This window comes from Megascapheus bottae, chromosome 11, assembly GCF_031878675.1.
Source record: "Megascapheus bottae isolate mThoBot1 chromosome 11, mThoBot2.hap1, whole genome shotgun sequence".
NCBI classification, from domain to species: Eukaryota; Metazoa; Chordata; class Mammalia; order Rodentia; family Geomyidae; genus Megascapheus; species Megascapheus bottae.
Window position 1 is genome coordinate 7,005,047 of NC_143519.1, and position 24,852 is coordinate 7,029,898.

The 24,852-nt window shown below is 38.9% G+C and overlaps 2 protein-coding genes across 2 annotated transcripts; both read left to right on the forward strand.

Annotated features, from left to right (window-relative positions):
• Positions 1 to 653: 653 nt before the first annotated feature.
• LOC150056707 (leucine-rich repeat transmembrane protein 3-like) lies at positions 654 to 24,522 on the forward strand. The gene is made up of 4 exons (XM_090341906.1): positions 654 to 971; positions 1,282 to 1,315; positions 1,404 to 1,446; positions 5,733 to 24,522. Exons 1-4 carry the CDS (start codon positions 741 to 743, stop codon positions 8,551 to 8,553), a joined length of 3,129 nt encoding a protein of 1,042 aa, XP_090198032.1. The 5' UTR covers positions 654 to 740; the 3' UTR covers positions 8,554 to 24,522.
• Positions 8,776 to 24,432, forward strand: LOC150056708 (leucine-rich repeat transmembrane protein 3-like). The gene has a single exon (XM_090341776.1). The coding sequence runs from the start codon at positions 8,776 to 8,778 to the stop codon at positions 24,430 to 24,432; it is 15,657 nt and encodes a 5,218-aa protein (XP_090197902.1).
• Positions 24,523 to 24,852: the final 330 nt, after the last annotated feature.

Here is a 24,852-nt window from a genome sequence, read left to right on the forward strand (position 1 = left end):
AAGTAGCTCTTTAAAATTACTGTAGGTATGGTAAAAGGCAACTAACCAGGCAGTCATTACAGAATCTAAATTTGGTTTTCAGCACAATATACTACTGTATTGTAGGAGAAATTAAAAGAGAACCCTGTAGCAAAAGAAATGAAAAGATTAGTGCTCTAAGAAAAAGAAATCTGGCAGTTTCTTAAAAGACAAGTTATTACTTCTTCTAAAAACCTATTTAGCGAAATTTGAATTTAAAGTGGGCACCCAATATTTTTATTTGCTACATCTATCAGACCTACCTTCATTCTAACAAAGGACTATATTGTCTTGGCCACAAATAAATGTAGAATACACTATTACTGGTAGTAATGTTCTGATCAAATGCCTCCTACCAATTTAAATTTATTCTACACTTTCACATGATATGGCAGTGATAAAATTTAGAGAACATACAGAATTATTTTGCTTTTTGTGAAATTAATAATTTCTAAATTTAAAGATCTTCTAGTGCTGTGTTTCACCAGTGAACTTGCAATATTGCTTAAAGTAAATTGCTGTGAGCTCAGTTAAATGCCCACTATGACACGTTGGTCATGTAGGCCCAGGCCACACTGGGAAAACTTTGAGTAGCACTAGCATATGTTTCTGGTAAAGCTTTGCATGTGGTTGAGATGGACATACCACTTCTTGTGTTTTTGGGTATCTGAACTCAAGGAATTCTGAATGAGATACCAATCGATTTCATATATCACATTAAAATGTCAAAGCCATATTATTTCGTTAAAAATGTAGCACGAGATGGATCAGAAGACAACAGGTTTTTGACAATATGGGACCTCCGAGAGTCTTGGATCTTTCAAAATGATTGGATGTTAATCTTCTTTATGACTTTCCTAGGAATTATTTTTGAGGTAATACTCATAAAAATTTATGTATCCTTTAAGAAGAAACCTGGGCTTCCAGGAAACAGTCGTTCAGATTCCCATAAGGTAAGGATAAAAGACTAACTTCTACCTCACTGATTTTCACAGTCACACAGAAGAATAATTTGCAGCCAGATGCTGGCGGCTATAATCCTAGCTACTCAGGAGGCTGGGATCTGAAGATTGGGATTCAAAGCCAGGCTGGGCAGTTCAGTCTATGAGACTATTATTGTCAGTCAACCACAGGAGAATCACATGGTATAGCACCAGCCTTGTGCAAAAGAGCTCAGGGACAATGCTCAAGAACAGGAACCAACCCAAAAAATGAACTTTGATATTTGGATTCTCTAACATTTAACTTTCTCCCTTGAAACAGAATGAAGATATTTGCCTAGAAAGCATGGCATTAGGTAAATAGCATACCATTTCTTCTTTTGATGTGAATTTTCTAGCTTAAATTTCTTCGCTGATACTATGATTTTTTTAATTCCTATTTAGCTACAAAGACTCCATCAGTTCTCCATCCAGCTTCAGAAGAAAAGTGAGTGAAATAGGTCATTTATATTTGGTTGAAAATTCTAAATTAGAGAAGGATTTTTCTGAGTACAGTGGAGTGTAACTTTTCAACATCATAATTCATTCATTTATTTTAAATTCTTGCTAAGTTCTAAGATGTGTTGAAAGTGTTTTGTATATTAAAATTATCTTTCAAGTTAGAAATTATTGTTTTATAGATGAGAAAAGATAAAGCTTAGAGAGATTAACTAATTTTTTTCTCTACACATAAAAAAATAGTAACCACCACTTCTTAAGTCCAAGTACTTTATCATCTACATTGAATCAAGCCAACACTGAACTAGAGCCTACAAAAGTGACATGAATTTCTCTGAAATCAGAATATGAAATCAGAACCTAAGAGCATGTTAAAGGCATTTCAGTGATACAGATTAAATTCCAACATCATCACTATTCCTGTTGCTATAATATTGTAGTGGTTTTAGGTTGTCTGAAGTTACATTCTTGTGGAAAAGACATGTACATACAGAATGGTTGTCCTGTGTTATGCTGACATAGGGGTAGAAATATAAGAACATTGAGGAGATTATCTAGACCAGCCAGGAATGGTGAAGAAGACTCCAGGAATGGTGACTAAGAAAGATAAATTTCAAAGGCTATATGAAAGCCAGCAAAATTGTAGGATAATAAAGCTAGGACATAAGGAAAGGCAAAGAAATAAGAAATGCTAGGCTATGTTAAAGAAATTGCAACTCTTTCACAGTTGCTGGAGCATAAACATGGAGTCAGGAAGGAGCGACGGTTGGTGAATGGTGTCAGATCATTGAAGACTCTCTATAGCATGTTGGGATTTAATTGGATTGGATTAGATGTGATTCTGTAGACAGTAGCCACTAAAGATATTTAAGAATAGGAGTTTTGAGTTGCTGGGAGTTTGGCCTAGTGGTAGAGTGCCTGCCTAGCATATAGACCCAGGTTCAATTCCTCAGTATCACATACATAGAATGAGCTGGAAGTGGTGCTGTGGCTCAAGTGATAGAGCTCTATCCTTGAGAAAGCCCAAGGACAGTGCTCAGACCCTGAGTTTAAGACTCAGGACTGGAAAAAAAAATAGGATTTTAGAAAGATGGCTTTTTGAAGACTGAATCTGGAAATTACTTGATGTCAATCCAATTCCTTTTGTCAGGTGAAGGGGGATTTTATTAATTTAATCTGGTTGTTTTAATATCATATTGAGTCCTGGCCCCTCAAATTCTAAGGTGTATGTAGGACCAGCTCTCACATTCTGCAGGTGCACTTCAGACCTAGGGAGACAGGCAGGATGGGTTGGGAGCAGGAAGTTAGTGCAAACTGAAGTTGCTCAGAAGTGTAATCAGTGAATATTCAACTTGACAGACTAGAAATTGGTGTTGGACACATTAAAGTAATTCAGAGGATAAACTTGAGAAACATATTAGAAGAAATGGGAAAAAGGAAGTTCAGCTTCAAAGTCCAGGCCTCCTACATGTTCCCCCTCTAGGTGCCATTAGCCCTTTCCTGCTTGAGCAGGAGTTAATCCTTAGCTATTTCCTGGGGACACTAAGGAAGATAAGGTAGCTCTTCCCAGCCTGAAATTTCACCAGAGGTCGACTATGGTCTATTAATATTAATTAGAAAATTCCAGAAACAAACAGCTTGTAAGTTTTAAATCACATGACATTCAGAGTATTGTGATGAAATCTCAGCCAACCTTTCCAGGATGTGAATTAGCTCCAGCATAATTCACGTGTAGATGCTATCTTCCTGTCAGTGAAATAGTAGCTACCATTGTTATTAGATTGATTATCTCAGCATTGCCATGTTCTTGCTTAACTCACTCATATTTTACCTTACAATAGCCCTAAGACAAGAGAATAGTGATACTGGTGGTTCAGATATGCCAAAAAAAGAAGTTGTAAAAAGTTTCCTTTTATAGCTAGGTGCAGGTGGCTGAGATCAAAGCCAGCCTGGGCAGGAAAGCCTGTGAGACTCTTATCTCCAATAAACTACTCAGAAAAAGCTGGAAGTAGCACTGAGGCTCAAGTGGTAGAGCCCTAACCTTGAACACAAGAGGCTCAGGGAGAGTGCCCAGACCCAGAGTTCAAGCACCAGGACCAGAAGGGGGAAAAAAGATTCCTTTTAACATCTGAAACAAAAGATTTTTTTGTTGATGCACACCTCTTTTTTAATATGATATGCTAATATAATTGTTCTCCTTTATTATTAATAGTCTCTTAACTAATTTATAAATTAAAATTTCAGGGTGTTTCAGTGATAAAGCATATATTGAGCATACTGAGGGCCTTGGGTTCAACCCAGAGTAACACACTTGTGAGTGATGTGTGTGTGTGTGTGTGTTCAATGAGATCAAGGAAAGGGTTAAGTTTTAAGTCTCCTTACCGTGTAGATGAAAGTAAACAATCAGAAACTTAGAGAAACTTGCTTAGAGCTAGAGATGATTGTTCTGTAAGGGCCCTCTCTGTGCTAGCTATTGTTCTAGGCTCTTGAGATATACTCTTGAGATTGTACTAGGCACTGGTGGCTCATGCCTTTAATCCCAGGTACTCAGGAGGCTAAGATCTGAGCCTCACAGTTCAAAGCCAGTCTGAGCAGGAATATTCATGAAACCACTATCTCCAATTAACTGTAAAAAGCCAGAAATGGAGCAATGGCTCAAATAGTAGAGTGTTAGCATTGAGCACAAAAACCCAGGGATAGAATCCAGGCCCTGAATTTAAGCCCCAGAACCAGCAAAAATACATAAATAAATAAATAAAAGGAAGGCTGGGTGTCAGTGGTTCATGCCTGTAATCCTAGCTATGCAGGAGGCTGTGATGTGAGGACTGGGGTTGGAAGCCAGCTGGGCAGGAAAAGTCCCTGAGAATCTTATCTCCAATTAACCTCCAGACCACCAGAAGTGGTGCTGTGGCTCACAGTGGTAGAGCACTAGCCGTAAGCAAAAAGCTCAGGGACAGCGCCCGAGTCCTGAGTTCAAGCTCCAGAACTGACATTAAAAAAAAGGACTAAGATTTTTAGGCTCTACTAGCAAAGCTTCTGATTCAGTAGAGATAAGATGAGGCTTGGAAATTTGTGTTTTTTTAATCAATTAAGACAGTGTTTTGCTAGAGAAATAGAACCAATGGTACACACACACACACACACACACACACACACAATCATTTGCATATATACTATTTGGGGTGTGTGTGTGTGTGTGTGTGTGTGTGTGTGTGTGTGTGTGTGTTGGTTAGATTTGTTTTAGGACTGTTGTAGTGATGAGGAAGTTCCTCTGGGTGAGATCAGTCTTTTGTTCTGTATGGCCTGCTGCTGAGCTAACATACCCATGTGAGGCTTTTTTGCTTTTCTCAGAGTCCACTGATATGAATGTTAATTGCATTCCCCAAGCACTTTCACAGAAATATGCATTGTTATGTTTGACTATGTATCTCGGCACTGTGGCACAGCTAACGTGACACATAACATTAGCCATCACATTAAGCATTACTGGTGTTATTGATCTAAGCATGCATTAAACTGATACTCGGTTGAGGTACATGGATCCTTGGCTATGATAATTACTCTACACTCTGACTCTGACTCCCAAATTTTATTGAGAAGTACTCTCACAAAATATAGGCTTTTCAGTTGCTTACAAACCAATAGCTGTTGAAATGTTGGTGATTATCTACAGAAAGCTATAGCTTATACTACTGAACATTCTTCCCATATATCTGCTAAATTTCCATAAGATTATTTTCTTCTGGTAGAATGTTCATGCAGAGAACAGAAACCAACTGATATTCTTTGTAAAAGAACAGTAATCTTGCCACTTTGGACGCCTTGGTGCTTGCTTTTAACAGAGTTTTAGAGAAGTTGAGATAAATTCTTTCATTCTCTGAAATGCATAAATGATTTGCTTCCCTAGTTGGTTGGTTAATTAAGAAAAAAGAACTTGGACTGGGAGCTTGGCCTAGTGGTACAGTGCTTGCCTGGAATGCATGAAAACCTGGGTTCAGTATCACATATATAGAAAAAAAGCCGGAAGAGGGGCTGTGGCTCAAATGGTAGAGTTCTAGCCTTGAGAAAGCCCAAGAACAGTGCTCAGGCCCTGAGTTCAAGCCCCAGAACTTGCAAAAAAGAAAAAAAAAGGAATTTGGGTAATTATTCTGTAATGTGTATAATAACTTTATTTTTATCTCTGTATTGATCTGCTTTTACATATGATATTGAGCTTTTTTAACTCTATTGAGACCTTGTAAGAAATAATCCCTAAGTGAAATTTTATTTGCACAGCCTTTTATGTTTTAGAGTTGACATCTTTTCAGAAAGCACAACTTCAACACTTACGTCTGAAGAAAATCAAAGTAACTTTGAAGATAGCATTTTTTCCTCAAATGAAAATCTGTACACAGGAACCAGTGAGAGTGATTATCAAGTAAATTCCTTTGGCAAAAGTCACATACCATTTCCAGGTGGCGCCAGCTTATCTCTGTCATTGTTTAATTCAGAAGCAAAGGAAAAATTTCAGAACCATAGAGAGCACTCAGAAAATGAATCTGAACAGAAAAGTTTTCCTTCAAAGACATTAATTTCCATAATGAAAACCAACAAAAATAAGAAACCAGAGTTTTCTTCTGATCTTAGTTTATCAAAACCTTCTAAATCCAACATGGAAAATGAGGATCTCGATATGGCACCGCTCCCTCCTGCCCATTTGTTTCTTTCTAGACACCAAGTTAGACTTCTGGAGGAAAATGTAAAAAATCGAATTTCTTTAAAACCCAACTTTATACTAGAGACCAAACATAGTGATGTATATCCAAGACCTCAGGAGAACTCTCAACATTCTGTTGAAATGGTTATTTCTGCCCAATCACGAAATGCTTTTCCAGAACAAACTGCTATTCAGAATCAAGGGTTTTATGATATCCAATTTGCTAGTCAAGCCCAGCAGTTTATTAACAACCAAGAATTAGTCAACAATCAGCCTACTGACATGGTCAGTTATTTTGATCGGCCTCAAGATTTGCTGGTAAAACCATTGTCCAACAACATGCAAGGCTCCTTCCAGGCCAAAGATATGGACAAGAGTCAACTTTTTATCAAAGTTCCATGTACTGTTGAGGGAAGAGATTTACTGAAGGGCCTAGAGTCTAATGAATTTTCAACTTTAAGTCCAAATTCAGTTGTTAAAGATATGCCACAACTAAAGAAGATAATACCAAAAGACTGGGGAAAACTTGCTTCATTGGAATTAAGTCAGTATTCTGTATATAGCTCAGTGGTATGTTTGTCTACCATGAAGGGGCAGAAAAACAGAAAAAAATCATCAGATGATAAAGGCAAACTCTGTCTTAAAGTTCCATCTCTGAAAGCAAAGAAAACACCAGCTTCACAAGTGTTTCAAATATGTCACACTTCAAGAAATAAGAATGAGTTAGGATGGAAGCATAACATTGAGAAAGAAGAATTACATCTTATTTCTGTCTCTAAGTTTATTATTCCATACATTAAAAAGCATTCTAGAAAAAATCTAGTGAAAGTCTTGCCAGATGTAGTAAGATGTGACGGTATAGTGAAAAAACGAAGTCAGTCATCAGATGTAGAGCAATTCAATTTCTCGGGTTCTATCAAGAGAGGAATGTCAAGCATTATAGAAAATTTAGAGCAATATGGCAGAGAAAATACCGCACTACAAGGCATTTCATCAAAAGTGTTGCCTCAGTTTGAACAGTCTTTCATGGTCAACCCTGATAAACTAACAGCCCCTTATTTCTTATTAGATGAAATAAGCATGAGGAGCAGAGAGTCTCCTGTAGACCCTAGGGAACAAGCCTGTCACCTGTATATTCCAGAGCACAGGATATCTTCAGAAGGAGCTATGTCAAAATCTCAACAGAAATGTACCTCATCTTTCAAAATGAAAACGCACAGAGAAATAAAAATGAAGGAAGATCTACGAAGTGCAGAGAATGAAGAGGAGTTACCAGCTAATGCACCAAACCTGCAAGGGGACTCCCCGAAAGGTAATGTACAAAAACCAGAAGATTTACTGAGAATTGTCGTCGAGTTCTCTGATGTCAATTTGCTTATTTACCTAAGACCCAAAACCCAAAAAGTCACTGAAGAATTACAAGACATAAAAGTGCAAACAAATACTGAACGTGTAAATCTAAAGTCAAAGATAGCATTGTCACCCAAGATTATGGCACATGGTAACCCAGCTGAACATGAGGAGTTTGAAGTCAGAAGCAGTGTAAAAAATATGCATCACAAAAAAAGCCCATCTGATGCATTTCATGATACCACCCATGCTACCATTTCAGAAACACCTGAAACAGAAATGCCTAGCAGGTCCAGTGCAAGAACAGGTACATCAACAGTAAGGCTTAGTAAGTCGGTATTAAAACAAGAGAAATTACAAGGTGAAAAGGAAACAGAGGACAAAAATTGGATTGATGAAAGCTCTATAGTACAAGAACCACAAAAATGTGACCCACAGGAAGAAAAACAAAGAACGCTTCCATTACTGTCACAAGACTTCAGATTCAGCACTGATAAAAAGAAAAATGGTAAATGTGTCAGATTTAACATGGAACCCATCAACTTAGTCAGCAAGGCAATTCAAAATAAAGAACAGCAAGTATATCCACCAATTCCTTCTTTACAAACTGCTTCGAGGATTGTTCCATGCCCTATGACTGGTCAGTTGCAAATAGAGAAAGTGGAGCAAAACATAGCCAGACCTACCAGCAGAGAAAGTGCTATTGATCCTGTGTGTCCACATATACCAACAAACTTGCCAGTTGGTGAACATTTAGTTAAAACAGTAGAGAACTGGGTCCCTTTTGGTGAAAACCTCAGAGAGAAATTGGACCATCATATTGTCCAAGAGAAGGAAGACATAGAAAATGATTTATCTCCAGTTGCCACAGGGTCTTGCCACAGTATAAAAATGTCAGGAACAAAAAGTTCACTCAATGTCAGACAAGTAATTAGGAAAATAAAGAAGCCTGCAGTTTCACGGATGCTTTATATCAATAGACATGACAGTTCTAGCCACAGAAGAACATTGAGAGATCGTGTTGAAATGATTATTAAACAAATACTGTAAGATGAAAGTTTGTCAGATGAGCTTCTGAATGTTTACCCTCATGTGTCTATTTTGCCCAATACTGACACACATATCAGATTAAATGCAGAGAATTGCTATTATATCAAGTTACCACAAGGAAATCTCCAACTTGACAGTGAAGTAAAACATTTACCTTCCTTTTATGGGGAAAGCACATCCCAAAACGCACTGGAAGCTAGTTTGCAATATGAAGCGAAACTGATGGAAAAAGCTCAACCAAAATTTACCCCTCCTGATAGCTGGATCTTCAGATATGACTTGGCCACTCAAGCAAAAGCTACACCTCAAGGTAAAGAAGCAACAGATGAACTATGCTCTTTAACTGACTTCAATATGATTAGCCCGACAGAAACAGAAAGAATACCAAATGAAGCACAATTCATGTCTGCACAGGGAAAGCATGAAGGCATGGTTGCTTCAGATGACATCCAAGAAAGCAATCTTCAAGATGAAGACAGAGAACAGCAAGTGTTATTAAAAGTAGTTCCACAGTCCAGTCAACATTTTGAAGTCTTCTTGGGACAAAGGAAAGATCTGAACGTTTGCAAACCGGCAAGTCAAGCTGGTTTGTCCTATTTTATAGGACAAGCTGCAGATCCAGTGCAAGGAAAGGAGCTCAAGGAAAGCACACAGGCACAAAATTACACAATAGGTCCAGCAATTGTAAAGCTTTCTCCTGCGAGATCAGAGGACTCACTAACTGATGACATTCTAGTTGATACAACGACATATGACACACTGCCTGATGAAACTCGTCTGGTAGGTGTGCTGCGCAATTGGAATGAAAAGGAAAAGGGAGAGTTTAGAAATGATCTACAAGCAACTATTCTAGAACCTTGGAATCTTTTCAGATCTGATCTGCCTGAATCTAATAGGCAGAGGAAAATGTTTACTTGTAAGGCCCTAAAAAGTAAGAGTCCCTCATGCGTAATAATGAAGGTAAAAAAGCCATCAATTTCAAAGTTATTTAATATTCCACAATGTGGTTGCCGAAAATATCTACTTCCCAAGACTTTGAAGTCACAAACTGTTGGATTTTTAAACTGCTGTGGGATCCTGTCTGATGGATTTTACGTGATTGTGCTGGAAGCAGAGAAACAGAAAGGATTGTCACAAGAATTACCGGCCATTTTGGAGTCTTTGACTTTCTCCACCTATACTTCACCTGTACCTATAATACAGAGGAACAAATTAGTACTTATGGACAAAGGACTTAAAATGAGTCCCAAATGTGTAGCTTTGAAGGTAAAGAAGGCACCAATTTCTCAAATGTTTAGAATTGTAGGAAGCGGTACTCCAGGCTACAGAAGGCCCTTAGAATATAGCTTCAAAACTAAGATCAAACCAGGTAAATCTGTAGGAGATGTATCCCTCAATGTCATTTCCTCTGCCACCTCTCAAGCTGAAACAGAGAAAAAGGGCCCTCACCCCAAGGAAAAAATAAGCAGCATAGGAGGTCAAAAGACTTCATTTCCTAAAGCAGAAGAATCAGAGATTGGCTTAATACCATGTGATACATCTTGGGATGGAAATCTTGGAAGGATATGGGATGGTACCATTTCTGAAAAAAAGTCACAGAATCAAAAGGACTTAAGAGATTTTAAACTATTAAGTTTCTCCAGTCCTCTGTCAGCTGGATCTAAAAGTGAGAGGGATACATTCGAATGTGTACCCCAAAATTATATGAGCCCCAGGCAGAAAATGTTGGAGGCAAAACCACCAGAATTTCCTATGGAAGGCCATCTAAAGAAAAGACAACACAAAATTAAGTACCAGGAGGGAGAAAATGGGTGGTATGCAAGCGTGAGAGAGTCATTATTTAGTGCCACCGAAGATTCCAGAAGTCCATCATCCACATTGATTATGGATAAACCATCGTTTGATACAAAAAAAAGGGACACTTCACCTAACACAACAAGTAAAACAACTGCGAGTAATCATATGACAGATGAAAAGGAAAAGATACCAGAAAACATTGCCCCAAATTGTTTGAGGTCTGTAGATTTTTTATTATCAGTTTTGTCTGACTCCAAAAGCAAGGGAAACCTGAGACAAGTATTGAACAATGAAATTATAATGAATCTCAAATGTTTAACTGGGAAGGAAAAGAAACCACCAGTTTCACAGATGCTTAAAACCAGTGGATACTTTATCATAAAACACAAAAAGAAATTCCAACTCAATTTAAGAAGTAAAATGAAAGCCCCAGGGCAAATTAAAAATGTACCAGACACATTTCTGAATACCATTGACTTCACATCAGATTTCTCTGACATGATGAGGCAAATCCTATTAAAACCAGAGATAGCTAGGAGACAGAGTCATATACAGCTACCACAAGCAGCATCACAAGCTGAAGGCCTAGCAGAGTATTTTGATTCCGTTAACAAGGGTGATACTTTCAACTCTTTAAAGGAAGTAAACCTACATAGTGGAGAAAGTGGGGGAGAGACACAAAAACCACTTAAAGAAAGTGGTTCTTTCTACACAATCAACTTGACAGTAAATGTACAGCTCATAAAGGAATCTGATTCTGGCAAGTCAGAGGACATGCTTTTAAAAGAGTCATCATTTTCTCAAAGCCAGATTTGTGAGATGAGTCCAGAAATAAATGTAAAATTAGAAAACAGCAAAAATGTGCAAATAACTGTCAAAGTTGGACTCTCGACAATGGAAAAATCACCTATTTGTGCAAAACCCAGTGAGACAACAGATGACGCTGCATCTAGAAAATATGATAAGAAAAAAATAGACCATTCTGTTTTAAAAGAAACATCTCCATACCATTTGGCAGGAATTTTAGATTCTGTGGACAAGCAATTATCTGCTTCACAAGAAATTAAAAACTTGGCAGATACTCTAAAAATACATGAAATGTCAAGTGCTAAAGTTATACCTTCACAAGGAAAACAACCGGCACTTCCACAGTCACGCAAATCTGTAGGCCATGCTACTATAACCATTGATATAAAACGGAAACAGAACTCTAGAAAAGGAGAGAGCAATAAAGCTGAATTAAATGCCAATGCAATATCAACACCTACTCCTATGCCTACTCTACAAAATTTGAAAATGGAGGAATCATTTAGTATGTTGGATACATCTGAAAGACCTTCTAAAAAGAGAAATGTCCTAACCAAAGCAAAAGTTGGAAAGAGAACGACATATAAAAAGAAGGTTTTGTTTAAAAGTCTGCCATTTGAGTTTGGAGTAGTACAAACAAGAAAATCTGAAACCTCTTTAATCAATAGAGTATGCCCTGAGACCATTCCTTCTCAGAAAATAGATATTAATTTAATGAGTCAAAATAAAGAGCTAAAACTTGGAGAAGAACTTATTCTAGAGCCTATTCTTCTTCCTGAGATTCAACCTATTCAAAATGAAAAACAGAATGAATCTAAAGCTGGAATGTGGAAAACAACAAATCCCAAGACTCTTGTCCCACACGAGAAATGGCAAGAGTCCTATATCCCAGAACTTATCTGGAGTTCAACTTGTGCTTACATTACTACGCATCCTAAAATTATAAGATCTAAAGATAAGGCAGAAACAGATGAAGTAAAAAAGCCTCTACCCATCAAAGAGAAAAAGCTGAAGGCAAAGAAAACACCAGTTTCACAGTGTCTTAGATTTGGTACTAGAAGCAATAAAAAAGGACGAAGAGTTAGCATACAGCAGTCAAAGACATTCCTACTGAGTAAGAATGTAGCAAATCTACTTCTCGAAAGTCATGTTGACTCTGGATGTCTCATGTCTCAGCATAGAACACTTGCAGAAATGAAAATGAAGCAGAGCAAGCTGGGACAAGGCATGCTCTTCAGTCTAAAGATGGATCAACTACTAGATGAAAGGCCCCTGTCATTGTCAGGATGTGTCAGTGTGTCCAGCAGCACTGAAAAGCTGGAGGAGAATATTGGAAGAGAACAACAAGAGTACCAAGATGTTTCAGCAGACCTTCTCCAATGCTGTATGCAACCAGCACAGACTGGGTCACAACAAACGAAAGCACACCATGATGGGTTAGACTTCCAGAGAAAGGTGTGCCTTTCAATTTCAGAGAATGATGGAAATGATCCCATTCTGGGATCTATATCATCTCCCCTGCTGGATCAGACTCACACTGAAATGCCGAAAGAAGAAATGAAAGGAAAGGGCATACATCAAGATACAAGATTCTTTATGCAACAGGTAAATGAAATCTCAGTCAAAGAATATATTTCAAATATACATCACATGCCAAAAAATATAGAGAAACTACTCTTGCATATTAAAGAACAAGAGAAGAGGAAGAAAAATACTAGGAAATCTAAAAGACTTGAAATAGCAATAGACATGAAAATAACAGAGAATTCTGATACAGAAGAGTTTTTCAGCAAGAACATCGGCATGCTTGAGCAAAATGACAGACCAGAATTGGATAAAAGTGTGGGCCCATTCTGGATACAGCAAAAGTCATGTGGTCTGAACAGGACATGCCACAACAATAAAGGTAGAACTGCTGTCATGACAGGTAGTCTGTATCCCAAAAAGGTAAAAATGAAAGTGAAGAAACTCCCTGTGTTCCAGCTGCTTTATGTTACAGGACATGGAAGGCAAAGTAACAGTAATGAAATCATTAAGGAAGAGAAAAATGAATCACAGCAAGTGAAAACTATGGCAGATGTAGTTCTGAATGATGTTGGCAATTGTGGCCAGATTTCATCTCAGATTACAGCGGTTATAGAAGTAGAGGGGGAAAACCACAAACTGCAAAAGACAGCCCATGCCATTCCACAGCTAAACCTGAAGACATCACTCAATGGAACGAAAATGTCATCTGCACAGATCATTGATAAGAGTTCTATGCCAAGAACTCCCAGGAGGCCAGAACAGTATGACATATACTCAAAAGAATACCAAGTTTTTTCATTAGACATTTTCCCACGATGTAGAGATTATTTAACAATTGGTCCACAAATAGACAGACCTTACCATGTGAAATCAAAAGCCAATTTGGAAAGAGAAGTAACATATGGTGGTGTATTTCCAAAGAAGCTAGAGATCAATGGCAATATATATGATGCTAAAACAATTAGAACAAATGCAGAACCTGTTAAGAAACCTCTTCATTTAGAGGCACCTAAGGAAGGAGAAGCATATATTAGCAGAAAAAAGATTTCAAATCTATTGGGAGGAGAAGGGTTAAATAACACTGGTATCTTTCTAACATCCAAAGGACAGAAATTTCTAGGGGATCTGCACAAAACCTGTCCAGCTTGGAGAGAACATACAAAACGAGCTAGCAATCCTAGAAGTGTTCTAGAGTCTGTATCTTGCTCCATGGGGAGCTCTTTCCATCTAAAACAGACAATGAATATAACCAGGAGAAGTGATGATACCTCTATAAATGTCAGTGTGGATCCACGGGGTAAAGAGCAATCAGAGCTGACAGCTATTCCAATGAGATCACAAAGATGGAAAGTGGACTTTTCAGGAACTCCAAGGATAACGCAACTGAATATTTGTAACCAGAATAAGGAAAAAGTTCTGGAATCCATTTTCTCATGTGTGTTGCATCAATTCCATATTGTAAATCCGAAGAGACAAGTCCCAACAGATGCAAGGTTAAATTCATCAGTTTTAGAGAAAGCATCAAATGAAGTTAGTATTCCAGCAGATCCTTCTCCATGTGCTAAAGGGATGAATCCACATATTAGAAGAAGAAAAGAACATCAAGAAAGTACATTGAAGGCTTTTCCAACGCAGGCTTCCAGCTCTCTGATGGGTATGTATCAGATTGCATCGCCACAACCAAACAAAGCAATGAAGGGAATGAATAGTCAACAGAACACTTCAGATGCAAAAAAGAAGAATCAGAAAGAAAAACACAAATATGATCATCTTCCACAGCCTGCATCTCACTCCAGAGAAGATCTACTTCAAATAACATATGACTATTCAACTCGACAGACCAGAAAACCACTAAGAAAAATGGATGTGATAGATGAATATTCTCAGAAAAGAAAACACAGACAGAATGATTCTCACCTGCCAAGTTCCTATGATAGCATCAGGGAGAATAGATCTTGCTTTCAAAATTATCCCTGTCATTGGCCACATTTAATGCCTCAGATGAAGGAAGAATTATCTGAAGAAGGTCATGTTTCAAACTGGAAAAAAGGACTAGAATTGTGCTTTAAAAATCGAGCAAGAATGGAAGGCTTTGTGCCATCAATGTCTCCAAGGCAAATGAAAAAACAAAACACAATGCTGCCTTTAGAAGCATGCAGTAAAACCATAAAATACTGGAATACTTTCTTTTCAAAAGGAAACCAATCATCAAATAAACCACAGGTCATTGAGACAATATTAAATAGTAACTCTCCCAAGATAAGAATTACAAAGAAAGAAGGTTCATATAAGGCCAAAGAAAAGCAAATAGAAGTATATGTGCCTAGAACAGTTTTACATTTTCTTTCAACATGTATGCATCTTTGGAATGAAAATAAGAGACAGAAGGGTGGCCTGAAAGAGGGAGTTATGAAAGGCATACGATGGTCTGAAAGTCAGGCTCTGAAATCTGAATTTTCAGATATATTTGGTGCCAATGATTGTGATATCCCAAGCAACGGACTTGAAATTCAATGGAACATAAGAGATAAAATAATAAACATAAAACAGAGACATGGTGATCAAGATTGGGTGGTCACAAAAATATGTGAGCCCATCCCTTCTTTACCTTGCTTCCAATCAAATGAAGAGACAACTGGTATGATTATCTCCAATAATACAAAAAGAACAACACAGCATATGTCACAAAAAGAGAATGGTGCAAAGGCAGTAGAAATGAAAGGAATAAGTCACTCTGGCATGATTTCGAAGATGGAGAAATCATCGCTGTCACATGTAATCACTGGAGAAGGATTAGCTTCATTATTTAATATTGTAAAAGAAGAGAAAAGGGTACAGCTAGGTAAGGGTAAATTGGATGTGATATTGACAAATACTTGCACTTTCTTACCATCTCCAACCCATCCTAATTTGAATTCAACAATAAAAATAGGACAGAATAAGTCAAAAGTACTAAAGTCCCAGGTATCATCAAAAGTCAGAGAAGTGTCATTTTCAGAATCAGCTAATCAAAATAATTTAAAGAATGTAATGGAAGTAAAATGTCTGCCACAGAGGAAGAAGAAATGTGAGGAAAATATAGTCAATGTAAGAGATATAATGGACCTCATAAGAAGGAAGCAGTCATCTTTTAAACATTTACTGCATGAAAAGGAACTATGGCAGAACCATAAGAACCAAAAGAAAATAACTGAATGTAATAACAAAAGTAGTCCAGATACAGTGCAGAATAAACAGTGGGATTCCATTCCCTCCTCACCTCACTTGGAGTGGGATACTAAAGTAAATGAAATTTACAAGCAAGGAATCACAAGATTCTGTCTTCCATCATTGACATTCCAGGAAGTGTCAGGGGAAAAGAGAATAAATAAGGAGCCAAATGCTGCTATCTTAAGTAACATGAAAAGAACAAAACATTCGCCACAGAAAGATAGAGTGGGAATGGCTCCTGAAAAAATAACACAATCTGAAAGAATACCTGTGGGTCTGGAGCAGTCTTCAGCAGTGTGTAGATTACAGTTGAATACGGAAGAAGAGAAAAGGGTGGAGGAGGATAAACAAGGTGAGATTCAGAGTGAATTTTCCATCTCTTTTCCACCTTATTCTGAAGTTGACGTAAAAGTAAAAGGAGAAGCTATGCAAATGAAAGCAAGATTATGTCTTCTACAGCCAAAGCTTCAAGAGACATCAGCTAGAGATGAAATCACATGTAACATGTCTGCATCTAGTCCTACCTCAAACAGTGTAATAGTTGCCACGGAAAAGATAATGCAGAAAGGAGGGGAGAATGTAAAAATGGAAGAAGTCATACTTTCGAAGAAAAAGAAGCCATCAGTTTTACAGGAAATTCAGATAGAAAAAAAAGATCAAGAGAAACAAAATGTGGTTCTGGCCAGTTCCAATGACTGGGTACCTTCTTCTCATTTAAAACTGGATTTGAAGGTAGAAAAAACTAATTATGTAACTGAAGCAATGAAGTATTCTCTTCCAGAACTAGCATGCAAGATATTATCTGATGCAGTGAGAAGAGCAATTAAAAAGTCCATCAAGGATAACATCACAAGTGGCACCAAAAATGTAAAAGAATATGTGCTACCAAAAGAAGATAAAATAAAATTATTAGCCAAGAAAGACTTAATATATACAAAAGATAAAGACTTGAAAGGAAATAAAGAGCAATGGAAATTGGATTCACAAAGTGAAAAACAAGCAAAAACTGATGGAGAAGGCATCAAACAAGAGAAACGGGATGGGAACTATCAAGAGGAAATGGATGGAGAAGGCGGAGAGCAAGGAAAAGTGGATCAAGTACTAGGGAAAATAGAGCTACAAGGCCAAAAGCAAGATAAAATACATGGAAATGGTAAAGAAGGAGAGGAATGGAATCAAGAAGATAAAGAACAAGGGCAAGTAGATGCACAAAGTAAAGGGCAAAAAAAGACAGATCCAGAGGTTAAGCTGCAAGGGAAAAAAGATATAGAAGATCAAGGACTTGGGAAAGGAGGCTCAGGCAGTAAAAATGCAGAGATAGTTATGTATGCACACTTTCATTTTGCACCTTCCCAAATTAATGGTCAATTAGACACAAGAATGAAAGGAGAAAATATACAAGGAATATCAAGATATGCTCTTTCACAATCCTATCACCAGAAATTGGGTGATGCAGGGAAAGTGGTACCTACCACATTCATTGGATCAAATGATACCAAAACAGCACAAGTGTGCCGGCCACAGAAAGAGGGAGGTGGTGGGAAAACAGCGTGTAAGAAGCATGGAAGGCATGCCGCCAGTGTGATTTCCAAGGTAAACCAGATACCACTGCCAAGTGTGCCCTGTATCAGCAGGCATAGTGGCTTTCGGACCAGTGAAAAGACAAATGTAAATACAAACTTAGGACATGTGTCAAAAAGAAAAACCAAACAAGGAGAAGTTCTGACCTTACCTTCTTTTTCCTGTGGTAAATTAGACAAGGGACAAAAAGTAAAGGAAGACAAACAAGTACTAACACGAACCATTCTCCCTTGTACCCGGAACCTAGAATCATTGAGTTTAGAGAAATTAAAGTATATACTGTCACCCCTGACTGACATCTTCAGAAGTTCAAAAAGAACAAAAAACACAATAAAAATAGTGAAAGGAGAAATGGAGTCAAGGATAATAAAAAGCTGCTTATCGCAGCTTATGCTCCCGAAATCATTGCCTACAAGACAAACATCATCTATAAAGACAATTGCTAGACAAATGGAGAAGGGAAAAGCATCTCTTCCACCAGAAGAAGATGGAGTACAAACTTTAGACACAGATTCCCAGACAAATACATCCACATGTCCGTTTATGTCTTTTATCAATCAGTACAGTATTCTGAGCAAGAGAAAGGAACCACAGAGGAGCAGTAAAGAAAAAATAGGACAAGATCAGGAAAGAATAAAAGATCCTAATGTGATTCTGAGTAAAATGGATTCTTCTCTGTTCTGTCCTTTACAAGCAAAACTACTTGGGTCATCAAGGGAAGTCTCCTATCCAGATGTAAATCTAAGTATTAGTTCACATAGTTTAACAGTGAAAGTCAATGAACTAAAGCCATGTGAAGAGGCAAAGGACGAAGTAAAGTGTGGAATACTCTGTCAAAGAACAATGTTGAGAGTAAAAATATCACCACCAGCACATATATCAAAGAGAAATATATTCCCTTTGAGTATTAAGGAGCAAAGGAAAGGAGTTCAAGTGGCTAAAAGTAACCCTAGAATGGTTCTGAAGAAATCTTCTTCTTTGCCTTCTTTGTCTTGCTTTAAATGGATTTCTAGAGTAAATGTCAAAGAGGATCTACTAGGAAGAACACAGTTCTGTTTCCCATCACTAATACTTCAGGGTGCACCAGAGTCAGATAAAAAAGTAGATACCGAGTCAGTGGAGTCATTGCTTGGCAACAGCAAAGAACTGATACAGCACGCCACACAGGAAGAAGAAAATGAGCATCTCCTAATGGATTTGAAAGACTTCTTAGATCCAACAATAAGAAAATTGTTATATGCACATATAGTCAGTACGGAAGAGTTGCAAAGGAAAATCAAAGAACAAAAAAGAAAGATGCAAGAGCATAAGAGTGAACTAATTTCTGTTCTGGAAGACAGAATTAAAAAATCATCTTTCACACAATTTCAGTGCAAGCAATCATCAGATACAGTGACAATAACATGTCTAGAAACAGATGATGATGGAGATCTTGCAAATGATTTACAAGAAAAGAACGGAGAAAAAGTTGCAAATATGAATAACATAGTGGGTTCTACAGATAAGTGTTTAAAGACAAAGGAATTGCCTCTTTTAAAAACATGCAATTTCAGCAGCCTTCAGTGGAAAACTAGAGAGCAAGAGGGAAAGATCCAAGAAGGGAAAAGTGAGCCAGATCTGATGCTGACTAAAATTTCTACTGCTGGATGCCACCTACCTTTCCTTAGCATGAGTGCTGGAATGGAGGAAAACAGAAGACTAATCTCAACAAGATCTGCTTTATCTATAGCACAGTTCCTGGAACCACCTGGATGTGACAGTGACGCTTATTTAAAGCCAGTTAGTGATGATGTTTTAATCAATCTACAATGCGGAAAACAACAAATGCCTGAGAACAAGGAAGAAGATGGGGATCCAACAGGAGATACTCCAGAGTCCCCCAGATATCAAGAAATGAAGGGGCAAGAACGCCAAGAGGAAGCAAGTGTTCACACTAAGTCTGTCACTTCATTACTGTTTCTACCTCCTCTCTCATTAGAGAGAAAGATAGGCTTAGATGATGGAATGCTAAGACTTACGAGATCTTTGCAGAGAATATCCGAAGCAGAAGAGACAACGCTTTTGGAGACCATTGGAGGAGATGGAATGAAAGGTGTTGCTAAACAATATATGTTTCCGAAAGGAACAACAGCCAGAAAAGAGACCGTAAGGGAGAGATGCCCAGATATAATTATGAAGGGAAGGAAATCACTTCCTTCCTGTAAGCTCCATAGAACAGAACTGCATGTAGATATTAAAAGTCACAAGGGAAAGGAACATGATAGGATTCTAAGAAAAACTCCTCCTAAGTCTTCTTTACCTAGCCGTCAGCGAGATGTAAGTACACAAGTGGATGAAGAAAAGATCAGAAGCAAAACTTCCTTGCTTCCGTTAATGTTGCCAGCATTCTCCGATTTGGAGAGAACAGCAGACACAGAGGCCGTGTGTGGTAATGGCAGAAAAGGAAAACCATATAGGGCCGGCAAAGAAGGAGAAGTTGGAGTGACTGCTGCAGACGTGACCATCAGGGTACACTGCAAAGGGCCAACGAGTTCACCGATCCCACATATCCTTAACGCAGAAGGATTCACCCTGAATGTGAAGGTGCAGGAGAAAAAGGTGCACCCACATAAGGATGAACCCCATGTGATTCTGTCCAAGACTTTTCTGTACACACCATTATCATCTCTCTCTCATCTGGATTCAGGGGACAGCATAGACAAAGACATGGGTGGGGTTGCCGGATCCTCGTCTCCACAGCTACATTTCCAGGAATCACCCGATGTTAAGGGAACAGCGAACAGAGAGTTGGTTGAAGGTAACAGGAGAAAGGTTGTTACAAGACCAGAGCAGAATGTTGTGCTCCGCAAAGAGACGGAGCAGCAGTGGGTCTCAGACTTGATGGTCAAAACCCAGCAAAGGCGTGAACCTTCACAAGTTAGATCAGAAGGAGATTTACATCCACACGACGATAAAATGTATTTCACTGGATTTGGTACCCTCAGGCATGGGAGACTGCTGGAATTGCACTTGATGGGGCAACAGGAGGTTGAACCTGGAAAATATAAGAAAAAACATGTAGCTACCTTTGACCCCTACCCCACAACTGGGAATCTGGAAAGACAAACTGACGCCATCGAAAATTCTAAACAAAAACTAAGTCCTAAGGTTTTGGTTTCACTGCCAAGGCAGACAGCCAAGGGAATGTGTGTTGCGGTCGGCACCTCTGTAAATTTTAAAGGATTTTCTGCCGCAAAGAGAGAAACCCACCAACAAGAGACTTTACCAAAACTATCTCCAGAATCGGTGAGTTCATTCAAATTTTATAATCTGAAGAAAGATGGACGAAGCAGTAATAAAATAACCAAAATGTTTTCTCCCCAGAAGTTAGGATCGCTCGAAACGAACGCCACCAAGTTGATTACCCCTCAGAAACCAGAAAAGCGAGATACTATTACGGAAAAACATATAGTGCTGCATTCTAAAAGTGGTCACAAGACTAGATCAAACGCCACCGTTTCTGTTAAGTTTCCATTCCGGGACAGAAAGCAGGAGACAACATTGGAAATAGATGTGGATAGGAAAACTACAGTGTATACCAGCTTGCCAATCCTTCCAGGACTGCACATGGATATCACAGAATGTAATGCCCTACGAAGAAAAGAAAATGTGAAACTGCCTAATCCAGAACAGGAAGCCCAAGTTGTGGAATTGCTTCAGAAGTCCCTTAAACCACTCTGGACGTTTCTGCTTCAGTCTGGACACCTAGAGGAAATAAAGAAGGAAACTAACAACATCACCACTATAAATCTACAGCAGCAAAAACAAATTGAGACTCAAATAGTCATCGATAAGGAGAACTGCCCACACCAACAAACACAAGGAAAGGAGCAAAAATTGTCTGGCACAAAAGAGAACCTCCAAGTACAAAAACCACTTCAGAGAAATGCTGTGGATTCCTTTTGTGCTTCCACTCCTCTTTCCCTTAAAAGACAGAATGAAAGATCAACAAGTCTGAAAACAGAACCGTGGCCCAATAAGAAAACTGCAAAGCATCCAGTTTCACAAACTGTTGGTATCGCGGGACACAGTACTCCAACAAATAAAATAGAATATAGCTTCAAAAGAACAAAAAATATGGTTTTATGGAATAAAAATAGCCCAAGAATTGTTATCAGAAACCTTTCCATTTCCATGAGAACACCGCATACAGAAGAATTGGAGACAAATCCAGGAAGTGAACAGAGAGCCTGTCTCTCTAAGTTCAAGGAGGAATCAGTGGACATGAGTAAAATTAAGAGGGATACCTTAACAGCTGCAAAAGAAAACCAGAGTATTGCAAACACAGTTCTACAACATTCCCAGCCTATTGTAGTGAATGAACAAGAAAAGCAGCAACTTCCTCAGGTCAAAGAGGAGGCAAACCTTAAAAGTAAAGGAAGTAAAAACAAATTAACTCCACAGACAGAAGAAAAGATTGCTCCAGAGCAAGGTGATAGGATCCTTAAAAAGCTTAACTTGCATATAATTGAGCAGAAAAACAAGATACCAAGATGTATTCTAATGCATACAGATCAAAAGACAATTGGGGAAGTCCATCTGAAAAAGACCATGAGTATTAACATTCCACCTGTAAGAGCAAGAGAATCACAAGATGAAACGCCACTGTTCAAAACCAGAGAGCACACCTTGCTTCCCAAAGAAAGGGATGCAAGTGGACCCACACAAAGCATTCACCAGCCAGAAGCTGTTCCAGGGGCTCTGCCCAATCCACCTCCAGTTCAAAGTGCTGAAATAAAAACACCAGCAGATGGTGCAGGTGCAGAATGTTCACTTGCAATTTATGAAGCAATTAGAACCCTCTGTCAATCCCAAGTTAAAACTAGGATCCAAGACAAAGTTTCTTCTGACAAACTGGAAGAACTACAAGACTATGAACCTGATGACATGACATCACTACCTTCTCCACACAGTTCACTGGCATCACCAGCCACCCCAGATCCCAGACCCAAAGCCATTCTGCAATATTTCACTCTCAAAGAGAAAAATAAGCTCACCGATTCCCTTCATTCAAAAGCTCTGGAAATAAAACTGAATCTGATACCAGAGAAAGCAAAAGTGTCCTTCCAGAAGTTTAGCTTTTATTCTAAAGAGCATGTTTTCGAAGACAACAGCTGGGCACTCAATCTTAACCTTGAAAATTTGAGTGTTAGGTCTTCAGGAGCAGTTGATACTATTAAACTTGACTTAGAAGAAAATTATCTACAAGAATATCCGCTTCACAGTTGTGTGGAGACCGGGATGGCTCACACTGTGTGTGGTAGACAGCTTACCCCCATGCCAAGCACTATTCCGCAGCCCGACAGTGGAACATGTTCAAAACTGCCAGCTTGTGATAGTCCAGTGGCTCTCATCCTCCAGAGCTATTCGACAAAACAAATAGAGAAACTCCTCATGCACCTTTCTGTGAAAACCCTGGAAATACAAATGAAAGCCCCTTCTGGAATTGTAAGAGAATCTTACGCCATGGCCAATGCCAGAGATGGAAAGAGACCTTCATCTGGCATCTGTATTCATTCTGCTGCCAAAGTGCCCAAACGAAAAAACAGAATTCTGTTACTGTTCGAGGAGAAATCTCTTCATCAAATAGACCTAGATTTACAGTACAGGTACCTCCGCTTTCTGGGGCTTTCTGTTGAAAGTATGTTCTGTAAGCCAAATGCTCTTTCCAATCGTCCTCTAAAATTACACACAACTTCAAAATGTAAACAAGTGGATGAGAGCAGCGAACCTTGTGTTCCTTCCTCGGAGTCACAACTGTTAAAGCAACAGGTTTCTTTCAACAAGAAAAGTCCCCATGTGAATTCATTACTCTTCAGAAAAGTCCTGGAGCCGGTGAGAAAGTGTGCTTTTCCCCCTGGTCTCTGCAAGGTGCTGCGGAAAGATACTAGCACTCGCACTCCTTCCCGGTTAAGATCCTGCCTGGCTCCAGAAAAAGATAAACGGCATAACGTACGGTTTCAAGAACCAAGCACACATAAACCTCTTGACTTAAGAACTCAGAAAAATGCTGGTGGTGTAGAAGATGCACGGCCAACTCAGATTTCTAAAACTTTCTCCAATCGGATGTACACCGAGAGTCCCGCCGAGTTGGAGGAGTGGTCGACTTCGAGAGCAAGTGAGGATGAGGAGTGTACATTTTTAGCTGGCACCTTAACGAAGGAATCACAAAACATCATATTCAAATTGCAGAAAGACATTCCTTTGGGAAATTTCTATGAGATGAAACAAACGGCTTATTTGAAGCCATTTACCGGTGACGTTTCAGATCATCGTCCTGAAACAGCTTCTAGAAAACGCACCTCAGTTATGTCGACCCCTCCCCATGGATCTCACAAAAGCAGGAAACACAGATCATCCTCTAAATTTCTGTCTCCGGACAGGTTGTGTCATTGTGCACCGGACACTGTGGAAATTCACTCCGTGCTGTCTTCTGTACCACGTAATGAAGAGAAACTTTCCTGGACAACATCGAGCACAACAACTTCCTCGTCAGCTCCCTCCTCCAAATCAGATATTCAGTTACATTCTGGGAAAAAGCCTCCCACATCTCACACGCATCCAGAAAGCAAAGAAAGAAAGAAGACCGCATTGGGTGTGTTACGAAAGCATCACCCCCACATTACAGAGAAACACACGGGAAGGAACAAAGCCCATGATTATGAGTCAGAAAGAATGATCTCTTCCCAAAGCAAACACAGACCAGCAACAAAACTTCATCACAGGGACATCAACTTCAGTTCAGAAAAACTAGAGCAACCCTTTTTCTACGCCTGTATGCCCGCGGACACGTTAGAGATTGTACCCCAGACTGTTCGCTGGACTATTCCCTCTAGTACCTTAAGGAAGAGAAATTTCAAAGTCCCCCTGGTGGCAAAGATTGCAACTTCATGGAAGATATGGGGTTCACCAAAGTAGTGTGGGGTCCTTCTCAGCACCCATCAGTGTGATCCATCAAAGTTAATATCGTGTGTATGTTCCCCTAGATCAGAATGCTGGTAATGGAAAATAAAGAAGGATGTCAAATAGTTGGCTTGTGAAGTGTTTCTTCAGTGGATATGTGCTTTATTTCAGAAGTCAAATTGTGCAGATGTTTAAGGAGGCAAGGATGAGTAAGAAAATGGCTTTGGATTGGGTTGTACCATATGTGGATGCTGTTGTCTTATCCTAGAGGAGCGTCCTACAGAAGCTCAGTCATCCGGGGTCAGGAGGAGGAATTGTTGACTGCATGAAAGGGCAATGTCCAGAGGGAGCTAGGACAAAGGAGTGCAGGAATAGAGGGAAAGTGTTTCAGAAAATAGCAGTCAGAATTCCAGGGCCAAATACCACAAATGACGG

What these genes read in the sequence shown, in the direction of transcription:
- LOC150056707 (XM_090341906.1), top strand. Translation starts at nt 741, where the DNA reads ATGTCAAAGCCATATTATTTCGTTAAAAATGTAGCACGAGATGGATCA. An exon ending in GTCGTTCAGATTCCCATAAG is followed by an intron (nt 972 to 1,281) that starts GTAAGGATAAAA and finishes CCCTTGAAACAG; the next exon opens with AATGAAGATATTTGCCTAGA. An exon ending in CATCCAGCTTCAGAAGAAAA is followed by an intron (nt 1,447 to 5,732) that starts GTGAGTGAAATA and finishes TTATTTGCACAG; the next exon opens with CCTTTTATGTTTTAGAGTTG.
- LOC150056708 (XM_090341776.1), top strand. Translation starts at nt 8,776, where the DNA reads ATGGAAAAAGCTCAACCAAAATTTACCCCTCCTGATAGCTGGATCTTC.